This window comes from Salmo salar, chromosome 20, assembly GCF_965601325.2.
Source record: "Salmo salar chromosome 20, fSalSal1, whole genome shotgun sequence".
Taxonomy (NCBI): domain Eukaryota; kingdom Metazoa; phylum Chordata; class Actinopteri; order Salmoniformes; family Salmonidae; genus Salmo; species Salmo salar.
Window position 1 is genome coordinate 65,401,428 of NC_138310.1, and position 11,892 is coordinate 65,413,319.

Here is an 11,892-nt window from a genome sequence, read left to right on the forward strand (position 1 = left end):
CCGTTGTCAAAGTATACAATCATCAGGTCAGAAACAATATTGCTTTATTTGTCACAAATAAATTATTAATTCTGATGAAGTCAAAAGAAGCCATGAGTAAATCCAACCTCACTGATTGAGCCACCAGGTGGAGACAACGCACCATAGATAACAGGATGTTAGACCCTGTAGGCCTCCTAGCCCTTCCACTAAATAATAAATTAACCTTGTACAGCGTGATGATCATTAAGGAGAAAGGAATGAACTTGAAGATACCATATAGCAGTGGCCTGCTCTCTATGTAAGAATACAACTATGAAGTTCAAACCTGTTTTAGACGATAGCACCTTTTTCAACAAGTCTCTTAAAAGGAGTTAAATATAGTAACGTAGAAATGATGTAGAAATTCTCATTCAGTGCTGACCTATTCCATTTTCTTGCACATTACATCTACAGCGAGTACTGTAGAACATTTATACAATGTTATATGGTAAATGGTACCGAGTTCTGGACGTATTCAACCCAAGGGGCACATGGAAGCAATATTTCATAGAATTGGATGCATGAAGAGTAAAATTCATGCTCAAGCTCATGAGATAGAAAGGCTATAGGCCTACTGAGAAGACTAGTGAATGATAGTCATGTAGATATCCTGTAGTCATAACTTCAGATCCATGTGATATTTCCTTCCTGTCTAAAAGTATGGTGTGATAACCAGAGTACATTTTCAGAAAACTAAATATGCATTTTATTTTTCAATGTCCCACCTGACATTCCGTTAAATCCCAACTCCCATAAATCAATTTTTTTTTAAAATAAATACTGAATAAAAAAAAGCTGAAAAGATTGTCACAATTGGTTGGGAAATCTGCATAAAATGTCATAATTTTCCATAGTATAACAGCTAAAGTCAAGCCAGGACACTAACTATTGGACAAGGCTCTGCAGTCAATCAGCTTGTCATGAGGTGGTATTAGGTGGCTTTCGTTTAGTCCATATTTGTGCAGTGTCAGCTCACTATCTGAGCACTGCAGCTTGAGCAGCACCAGAAGGTGAGGTACTGCTGAATGCCCTTAGGGGAGAACACAGGTTTGTGCTCAGCTGTACACAGAAAGAGAAGTACAACACAGAAGAGTATTGCAGAGGAAAGTTGTTAAGGGAAGAGCGATATGCTTTCCCCTGCCAGTAGGTCTGTTCAAAAGTTGTATTTGTACTTTAGCCAATTCCTCAGTTGTCTTGTTATTGGATAAATCACAAACATGTCTAGCAACTAGCTTTGGTGATGCCGTGTTCACAACAAATCTAGTGGGAAACATTGGACACTAAAGTGGGGTGTAACTGAAAGCTTCGCCCACTCACTTTCAGCAACTGAAAGGGGGTTGAGCAGTATGAGGGTACAGGTTACTGGCTGCCAATGGAAAAAGGTTCAATCCTCAGAACTGTCCTCCAATTTGTCCTCTCCTGCTTTTCCTCCTCTTCTTGTGTGACTCTGGTCCTGAGTCTCTGTGGAGTCCATCTATCATTTCCTCCTTCTCATCATCCTCTGAGCTGCTCTCCTCTTCTCTCTCCCTCTTATGTTTCCTCTGGCTGCTTTTCCTCTTCTGTTTCGGTTTGACACTGTCGCTCTTGTCGCTGCTGGACTCACCGTCTGACTCACCTGTCCTTCGCTTTTCCTCTTTCTTCTTCTTCTTGGAGGACTTCTTCAGATGTTTTGATTTGGCTGTTTTAAGTCTGTACTTTTTCTTTCTCCAATGCCCATTCTGATCATTACCACGGTCTCTTTCCCTGAAAAGACAAATCAGGCATTATAACAATGCAACATTTATTGTATTGAAGCAAATAGTGAGATTTCTACAACAAAGATGACGCACAAGGCATTCTCCAAACACCCCAAAGGACCGACATCCCCGTTATTTGCAAGAGGAAGCGACGCAGGTACAGAGGACAAAGAGCCGGATGCCTGGTCAGGACCCAGCGAAGGCGACTGGGAAAGCTGCCGTTACCATCAATACTACTCGCCAACGTGCAATCATTGGACAATAAATTAGACGAGGTACGATCACGAATATCCTACCAACGGGACATCAAAAACTGTAATATCCTATGTTTCACGGAATCGTGGCTGAATGACGACATGGATATTCAGCTAGCGGGATATACGCTGCACTGGCTAGATAGAACAGCACACTCCGGTAAGACGAGGGGGGGGGCAGTCTGTGCATATTTGTAAACAACAGCTGGAGCACGAAATTTAAGGAAGTCTCTAGATTTGCTCGCCTGAAGTAGAGTATATTGTGATAAATTGCAGGCCACACTACTTGCCTAGAGAGTTTTCAGATATTCTTTTCGTGGCTGTTTATTTACCACCACAGACAGATGCTGGCACTAAGACCGCACTCAGTCAGCTGTATAAGGAAATATGCAAACAGGAAACCACTCAACCAGAGGCGGCGTTCCTAGTGGCCGGAGACTTTAATGCAGGGAAACTTAAATCAGTTCTCCCAAATTTCTATCAACATTCTATCAACTCCACACACAGAGATGTGTACAAAGCTCTCCCTCGCCCTCCATTTGGTAAATCCGACCACAACTCTATCCTCCTGCTTACAAGCAAAAATTAAAGCAGGAAGCACCAGTGACTCTGTCTATAGAAAAGTGGTCAGATGAAGCAGATGCTAAACTACAGGACTGTTTTGCTAGCACAGACTGGAACATGTTCCGGGATTCTTCCAATGGCATTGAGGAGTACACCACATCAGTCACTGGCTTTATCAATAAGTGCATCAAGGACGTCATCCCCACAGTGACTGTAAGTACATACCCCAACCAGAAGCCATGGATTACAGGCAACATTTGCACTGAGCTAAAAGGTAGAGCTCCCGCTTTCAAGGTGCGGGACTCTAACCCGGAAGCTTACAAGAAAACCTGCTATGCCCTGCGACGAACCATCAAACAGGCAAAGCGTCAATCCAGGGCTAAGATTGAATCATACTACACCGGCTCCGACGCTCGTCTTAAGTGGCAGGGCTTGCAAACTACAAAGGGAAGCACAGCTGCGAGCTGCCCAGTGACACGAGCCTACCAGACAAGCTAAATCACTTCTATGTTCGCTTCGAGGCAAGCAACACTGAGGCATGCATGAGAGCGTCAGCTGTTCCGGATGACTGTGTGATCACGCTCTCCGTAGCCGACGTGAGTAAGACCTTTAAACAGGTCAACATACACAAGGCTGCGGGGCCAGACGGATTACCAGGACGTGTGCTCCGGGCATGTGTTGACCAACTGGCAGGTGACTTCACTGACATTTTCAACATGTCCCTGATTGAGTCTGTAATACCAACATGTTTCAAGCAGACCACCATAGTCCCTGTGCCCAAGAACACAAAGGCAACCTGTCTAAATGACTACAGACCCGTAGCACTCACGACCATAGCCATCAAGTGCTTTGAAAGGTTGGTTATGGCTCACATCAACACCATTATCCCAGAAACCCTAGACCCACTCCAATTTGCACACCGCTCAAACAGATCCACAGATGATGCAATCTCTATTGCACTCCACACTGCCCTTTCCCACCTGGACAAAAGGAACACTTATGTGAGAATGCTATTCATTGACTACAGCTCAGCGTTCAACACCATAGCACCCTCAAAGCTCATCACTAAGCTAAGGATCCTGGGTCTAAACACCTCCCTCTGCAACTAGATCCTGGACTTCCTGACGGGCCGCTCCCGGGTGATGAGGGTAGGAAGCAACACATCTGCTACGCTGATCCTCAACACTGGAGCTCCCCAGGGGTGCATGCTCAGTCCCCTTCTGTACTCCCTGTTCACCCACGACTGCATGGCCTGGCACGACTCCAACACCATCATTAAGTTTGCAGGCGACAACAGTGGTAGGCATGATCACAGACAACAACGAGACAGCCTTATATGGACGAGGTCAGAGACCTGGCCGTGGGGTGCCAGAATAACAACTTATCCCTCAACGTAGCCAAGACTAAGGAGATGATTGTGGACTACAGGAAAAGGACGACCGAGCACACCCCCATTCTCACCGACGGGGCTGTAGTGGAGCAGGTTGAGAGCTTCAAGTTCCTCGGTGTCCACATCAACAGGGCACGACAAAGACTATTCCCCCTCAGGAAACTAAAATGATTTGGCATGAGCCCTGAGATCCTGAAAAGGTTCTACAGCTGCAACATCGAGAGCATCCTGACTGGTTGCATCACTGCCTGGTATGGCAATTGCTCGGCCTCTGACCGCAAGGCATTACAGAGGGTAGTGCGTACGGCCCAATACATCACTGGGGATAAGCTGCCTGCCATCCAGGACCTCTACACCAGGCGGTGTCAGAGGAAGGCCCTAAATATTGTCAAAGACCCCAGCCACCCCAGTCATAGACTGTTCTCTCTACTACCGCATGGCAAGCGGTACCGGAGTGCCAAGTCTAGGACAAAAAGGCTTCTCAACAGTTTTTACCCCCAAGCCATAAGACTCCTGAACAGGTAATCAAATGGCTACCCGGACTATTTGCATTGTGTGCCCCCCCCAACCCCTCTTTTTACGCTGCTGCTACTCTCTGTTTATCATATATGCAGTCACTTTAACTATACATTCATGTACATACTACCTCAATTGGGCCGACCAACCAGTGCTCCTGCACATTGGCTAACCGGGCTATCTGCATTGTGTCCCGTCACCCACCAACCCCTCTTTTACGCTACTGCTACTCTCTGTTCATCATATATGCATAGTCACTTTAACCATATCTACATGTGCATACTACCTCAATCAGCCTGACTAACCGGTGTCTGTATGTAGCCTCGCTACTTGTATAGCCTCGCTACTGTATATAGCCTGTCTTTTTACTGTTGTTTTATTTCTTTACTTATTGTTCACCTAACACCTTTGCACTATTGGTTAGAGCCTGTAAGTAAGCATTTCACTGTAAGGTCTACACCTGTTGTATTCTGCGCACGTGACAAATAAACTTTGATTTGATTTAATCCTTACTACAGCTACTACAGTTATGAGACATGGTATTTCATGTTAATGCAGTTCATTTCTTACCAGTCACTTTTAAACTCCTCTGGGTATAGCTCCTTAAAACCGCTGTGTCCCCATCTGTAGAGGAAACATGCACAGTACCAATGAGATTCACCTTTCATAGCATGTCGCTGTTTGTCATCTCAAACACAAACTTATGAACTCACAAGGCTATAATACTACAGAGTTGTAAACAGAAAAAAGGTGCACCTGTCTGGATCATTGGCCTCAAAGTCATAGAGTTTCTTGGTCCAGTAGCGTGCCTCCCTCTTGTCCTGGCTGGAATCGTGTTCTCTTCTCCGCAGCCGGTCTCCCAGTCTGTCTACAGACCCATCCTCCACACGATCACAGTGCATGTGACTCCTGAGGAATAGACAACATGGGTCAACTCTAATTCTGATGTCTGTCAACCTGTTCCATATAACACGCTTCTAAGCTACTGTAAGGCTGCATCCCGATTCTCCACCCTTCTATCAAAACGTGCACTTGCACACTTCCAGTCATGAATCTGAAAATGGTGGAAACTGCCTCCAACAAATTATTACACAAATACATTGCTTTTAAATCCATGACGGGAAATAAGTGCACACTTTGGGAAAAGGGTGGTGAATCGGGACACAGCCTAAGATAGCTAGCTATCACCGGCTGATATATCAGGCTAACGCTAATGCTACGTACCGTTTGAGACAACGCAATGTCATTATTTGGAAAGGCTCCTCTCAGGACCTCTACAAGCCGGAATGTTGAATAAGATGACATTTTAACTTATTCTACTGGTTGTCTGGGTGGTTATATCCACTGGAAAGCATTATTAAATCAACTTTTCAAAACACTAGTAGTGCATTCAGATTTCTAGCACCTGAAGTTTGTGCATGCCATGCATACTAGCTGGGCTCGTGTTCCCATGGTTTTACACAATCCAAATAACACTGCAGTGTCTCAGACAGTACAAAGCCTTAGTGTTAGCTAGTCATCACCGGCTGATGTATCAGGCTACACTACTTCAATTCTCGAACAGCGAGGGGACCTGGATGGAGTTAAGGCTGGTGGCATCGATCTGTGGCTGGTGGATGGCCCCTTCTCCATCCCCCTCAACTTCCACATCTCCAACTCCTCCTGGATCTGAAACAGACCACATCTATCATCAGGAGAGTCCACAGCTACACACACATTTAGCTAACTCTCCCACTCTCACCTTGTTGTGGGCATCTGTGTGACGAATAACATTTCGCAGCAGCACCTTGCCCATCGGCACCCTGGACATGATGATACCTGAGAAGAGAAAAGGTATAAGGTACTGTACACACAACACTGTGAATTACATTGGCAGCAACATACTGGGGTAGGAGTCACAATACAGGTCAGGACAGGTGCATTGGAGAATATATTTTGTTTCAAATTCCCCCATCATAATGACCAACCATCCTGCCAACCAGCACAATAAGTTGAAATGGAATAGTATTTAACTTCCCACGGACTGTTTTTGTGCTCCGAATACAATTGAAAGCAACTCTAGTGTTAGCACAATGTTGGACTAAAGGTGCCTAATGTTGTTCCTCAGTCCAGTGACCTTACATGTTCTGTTTAATGGGGGAATTGGCACTGGAAGACAAAACAGCCAAATACTCAATCTAAACATAAATCAATTGCGGTATGGTTCTAGAAACATAAATCATTGTACTTTCATATCACATCAAAATAATTTTACAAACATAAAAATACACACTTACTCAGCAGTGGAGGCTGCTGAGAGGAGGACGGCTCATAATCATGTGTGAAACGGAGTGAATGGCATCAAACAAGTTTGACGTATTTGATAATATTCCACACCACCCATTACCACGAGCCCGTCCTCCCCAATTCAGGTGCCACCAACCTACTGCGCTGCACTGTTTCAACACTGGTGCAGCAGACAGTACTTTTCTGTGACAACACGTTTGTTGCGTCTGTCTTCCGTTTACACACAGGTGTTCAGAGACGCAGATAGCTAATTAGTACAGGTAGTCCACTCTTCCGTATGTTTTCTGTGAACAAGCTCTGTAAAATGGAAATATGACCGCGTAGGAACCCAAACCAGCTGAGCATCAATTTATCCACGTTTTAAAAATATATATATTTAATCACCGATATGAAAGGTCCTTATGCTTCCAAAACATTTACATTTAAGTCATTTAGCAGACGCTCTTATCCAGAGCGACTTACAGCAAGCGATGTGCATTAATGTTTAGACAAAACTCCCCCTACGTCCAATGATTTATGTGTCATTTAATGGAAGGGCATGATCAAGGGCTATGCTAGTGTATGTAAATACATCCGCGTTGCTAAAAGCACCTACTAGCTATGAAGCTACAGTTGGTTCGCACCACGTTTAGCTGGCTAGGGTTAACGGGTAGTTTTATAAACAGGAGCTTTGCTAGATGAGAAGTCAAATCCAGATATTAATCCTATGACGCTCATTCCAAACCTGATTAAATATTTATTAATCAGAATTACCGTTTGATCTTTAACGTTTACGAATAAAAACCCACAACAGGCTGACTTCTCTGTCCATGGCGTATAGCGGAAGAAACACATGAGTAATAACCTTCTGCATAATCCCGCCCATGTGGGGGTTGGTGCGTCACAGAAAAACTAGGACGCTGATTGGTCATGTGTCTGTCAATCATTGGTATTCAAGTAAATCGTTGATGGAGGGTCCTAGGAGGTGGTGGATGTGGTGATTGAGAAACTGCACAAATTCACTCTTTGTGAGCCAGTTGTTCTTACTTCACAATTCTAGTCAAATGGCTATTAAAGGCCAAGCTACATGGCATCTCACTAGCCACTATCCACATCCCAGCTAGGTCTTTAGGGCCGATATCATCATAGGTCCAAGTTAACAGCTTCTAACCACAAGCAGTAAGACTCCTGAACAGCTAATCAAATGGCTACCTGGACTATTTGCACTGACCCACCCCCATTTTTACGCTGCTGCTACTCTCTGTTTATTATCTATGCATAGTCACTTTACCTCTACCTACATGTACATATTAGCTCGACTAACCTGTGCCTCCGCACATTGACTCTGTACCGGTACCCCCTGTATATAGCCTCGCTACTGTTATTTTATTGTTGCTCTTTAATTATTTGGTATTTTTCTATTTTCTACTTCAGTTTATTTTAGTAAATACTTTCTTAACACTTATTTTTCTTAACTGCATTGTTGGTTAAGGCCTTGTAAGTAAGCATTTCACTGTAATATCTACACCTGTTGTATTCGGCGAATGTGACAAATAAAATTTGATTTGATCTGAATAAATGCAATGATTACCTGTAGTAGTTATGTAGCCTATTATGATTGACTATATTTCGAACAATAACCTATTTCCTAATTAGCACAGAATGTTTGGCATACAACAATACAGAAGGCCTATCCATAACTTTTCAGTGTAGGCTCTAGGCACCAATGAGACTGTTGCACTACTGTTGTGTATAGAAGCAGGATACACTTTTCATACTGTTATGGACACAATATAAAACAGATAGCAATGAGCTGTGTTTGAGAAACAAGTCATTGTTGACTGATGCAAGGTATGGGTTTCATAACAACAGATAGTTTTGTCAAGGGATGTGCCCTGTTCCCCCTCAGGAGGCTTAAAAAAAGTTATACAGCTGCACCATTGAGAGCATCTTGACTGGCACCCGACCGTAAGCGCCACAGAGGGTTATGAATACGGCCCAATACATCACTGGGTCCGAGCTTACTGCCGTCCAGGACCTCTATACCAGGCAGTGTGAGAGGAAGGCCCAAATAAGGGTCAAAGGCTCCAGCCACCCAAGCCATAGACTACTCTTTCTGTTATCACATGGCAAGTGGTACCACTGCACTAAGTCTGGAACCAACAGGACCCTGAACAGCTTCTACCCCCAAGTCATAAGACTTTTAAACAAGACTGCTAAATAGCTAATCAAATGGCTACCTGGACTACCTGCATTGACCCTTTTTTTGCACTAACTCTCTTGCACTAATTCTATGCACACACATTGGACTCTACGCACACACACAAATACTTACACTGACACCCCAACACACACACACACACACACACACACCACACACACACACTACATATGCCCACACACACATAACATGGACACAAATGCATACTGACGCTACACAAAGACTAACTCACACACACTTTCACACTAGCTATCTCAATTACTTCGTACCCCTGCACATTGACTCGGTACTGGTACTCCCTGTATATAGGCATGTTATTACCTGGTACTCCCTGTATGTAGCCATGTTATTACCTGGTACTCCCTGAATATGATACTTAGTGTTAGTTACAAGAACAACTGAATCCCTGTAATCGGTGCGTGCTGATGGCAGGGAAGTCAGGCGCAGGAGAACGAACTTGGTATAAACGGAGTCATTTAATAAGTGCTTACAAAAACTCAGAAAACCAAAATATACAAAATAATAAAAGTGGGAACAAAACCTGTTGCGCACCAGAACATAACTTGCACATCACAAACAAACAATCACCGACAAGGACATGAGGGGAAACAGAGGGTTAAATACACAACATGTAAATAATGAGATTGGAACCAGGTGTGATGTAAGACAAGACAAAACCAATGGAAAATGAAAAATGGATCAGCGATGGCTAGAAGGTCGGTGACGTCGACCGCCGAACACCGCCCGAACAAGGAGAGGGACCGACTCGTAACAGTACCCCCACCCCCCCCACCAACACGCGGCTCCAGCAGCGCGTCGACACCGAACTCGGGGACGACCCGGAGGGCGAGGCGCAGGGCGATCCAGATGGAGACGGTGGAACTCTCAAAGCATTGAAGGATCCAACACGTCCTCCACCGGAACCCAGCACCTCTCCTCCGGACCATACCCCTCCCAGTCCATGAGGTACTGAAGGCCCCTCGCCCGACGTCTCGAATCCAGTATGGAACGAACGGAGTACGCTGGGGCCCCCTCGATGTCCAGAGGAGGCGGAGGAACCTCCCGCACCTCAGACTCCTGGAGTGGGCCAGCCACCACCGGCCTGAGGAGAGACACATGGAACGAGGGGTTAATACGGTAATTGGGGGGAAGCTGTAACCTATAACAAACCTCGTTCACTCTCCTCAGGACTTTAAATGGCCCCACAAACCGCGGACCCAGCTTCCGACAGGGCAGGCGGAGGGGCAGGTTTCAGGTCGAGAGCCAGACCCGGTCCCTCGGTGCGAACACCGGGGCCTCACTGCGGTGACGGTCTGCACCAACTTTTTGGCGCAGCACGGAGCGCTGAAGGTGGACATGGGCGGCATCCCATGTTTCCTCCGCGCGCCGGAACAAGTCGTCCACCGCAGGAGCCTCAGCCTGACTCTGATGCCAAGGAGCCAGAACCGGCTGATACCCCAATACACACTGGAAGGGAGAGAGGTTAGTGGAGGAGTGGCGGAGCGAGTTCTGGGTCATCTCTGCCCAGGGCATGAACGCTGCCCACTCCCCCGGCTGGTCCTGGCAATAAGATCTCAGAAACATACCCACATCCTGGTTAACTCTCTCCAACTGCCCGTTACTCTTGGGGTGAAAACCTGAGGTAAGGCTGACTGAGACCCACCAGACATTCCATGAACGCCCTCCAGACCCTCGACGTGAACTGGGGACCCCAATCAGACTCTATATCCTCAGGCACCAAGCAGTGCCGGAAGACGTGTGTAAACAGGGCCTCCGCAGTCTGTAGGGCCGTAGGGAGTCCGGGAAAAGGGAGGAGACGACAGGACTTAGAAAAATGATCCACAAGAACCAGGATCGTGGTGTTACCCTGTGAAGGAGGAAGATCGGTCAGGAAATCTACCGACAGGTGCGACCACGGCCGTTGTGGAATGGGTAAGGGTTGTAACTTACCTCTGGGCAGGTGCCTAAGAGCCTTACGCTGGGCACACACCGAGCAGGAGGAAACATAAACCCTCACGTCCTTGGCCAAAGTGGGCCACCAGTACTTCCCACAAAGACAGCGCACCGTCCGACCGATCCCAAGATGACCAGAGGAGGGTGATGTGTGGGCCCAATAGATCAGCCGGTCACGGACAGCAGGCGGAACGTACAGACGCCCAGCTGGACACTGGTGGGGAGCGGGCTCTGCACGTAACGCCTGCTCAATGTCCGTGTCCAGCTCCCACACTACCGGCGCCACCAGGCAAGAGGCGGGGAGTATGGGAGTGGGATCCATGGGCTGCTCCTCTGTGTCATACAGCCGGGACAATGTGTCTGCCTTAACGTTCTGGGATCCTGGTCTGTAGGAAAGGGTAAACACAAAACGGGTGAAAAACATGGCCCACGTTGCCTGGTGAGGGTTCAGTCTCCTCGCTGCCCGGATGTACTCCAGATTGCGGTGGTCAGTCCAGATGAGAAAAGGGTGTCAAGCCCCCTCAAGCCAATGTCTCCACGCCTTCAACGACAGCCAACAGCTCCCAGTCCCCCACATCATAGTTTCGCTCCGAGAAGAAGGCACAGGGGCGGAGCTTCGGTGGCGTACCCGAGCGCTGAGAGAGCACAGCCTCGGACGCATCCACCTCCACTATGAACGCCAAAGAGGGATTCGGATGGGCCAACACGGGAGCTGAGGTAAACAGAGCCCTCAGGTGACTAAAAGCCCTGTCCGCCTCAGCTGACCACTGCAAGCGCACCGGGCCCTCCTTCAGCAGTGAGGTAATGGGAGCCGCTACCTGACCAAAACCCCGGATAAACCTCTGGTAGTAGTTGGCAAACCCTAAGAACCGCTGCACCTCCTTTACCGTGATGGGAGTCGGCCAATTACGCATGGCTGCAATGCGGTCACTCTCCATCTCCACCCCTGAAATGGAAATGCGATACCCTAGG

General features: G+C 46.8%; 1 protein-coding gene across 2 annotated transcripts; it reads right to left on the reverse strand.

Moving 5' to 3' along the window:
- Nucleotides 1-27: 27 nt before the first annotated feature.
- LOC106581159 (uncharacterized) lies at nucleotides 28-7,611 on the reverse strand. Of its 2 annotated transcripts, none has more exons than XM_014163029.3 (6): nucleotides 7,521-7,611; nucleotides 6,223-6,299; nucleotides 6,055-6,149; nucleotides 5,238-5,390; nucleotides 5,052-5,105; nucleotides 28-1,764 (listed from the first exon to the last, which is right to left on the reverse strand). In XM_014163029.3, the coding sequence occupies exons 2-6, from the start codon at nucleotides 6,289-6,291 to the stop codon at nucleotides 1,413-1,415; spliced, it is 723 nt and encodes a 240-aa protein (XP_014018504.1). In that variant the 5' UTR covers nucleotides 6,292-6,299; nucleotides 7,521-7,611; the 3' UTR covers nucleotides 28-1,412. The 2 variants fall into 2 exon arrangements, with proteins under 2 accessions (XP_014018504.1, XP_014018505.1); XM_014163030.3 differs by lacking the exon at nucleotides 7,521-7,611 and adding an exon at nucleotides 6,758-7,496.
- Nucleotides 7,612-11,892: the final 4,281 nt, after the last annotated feature.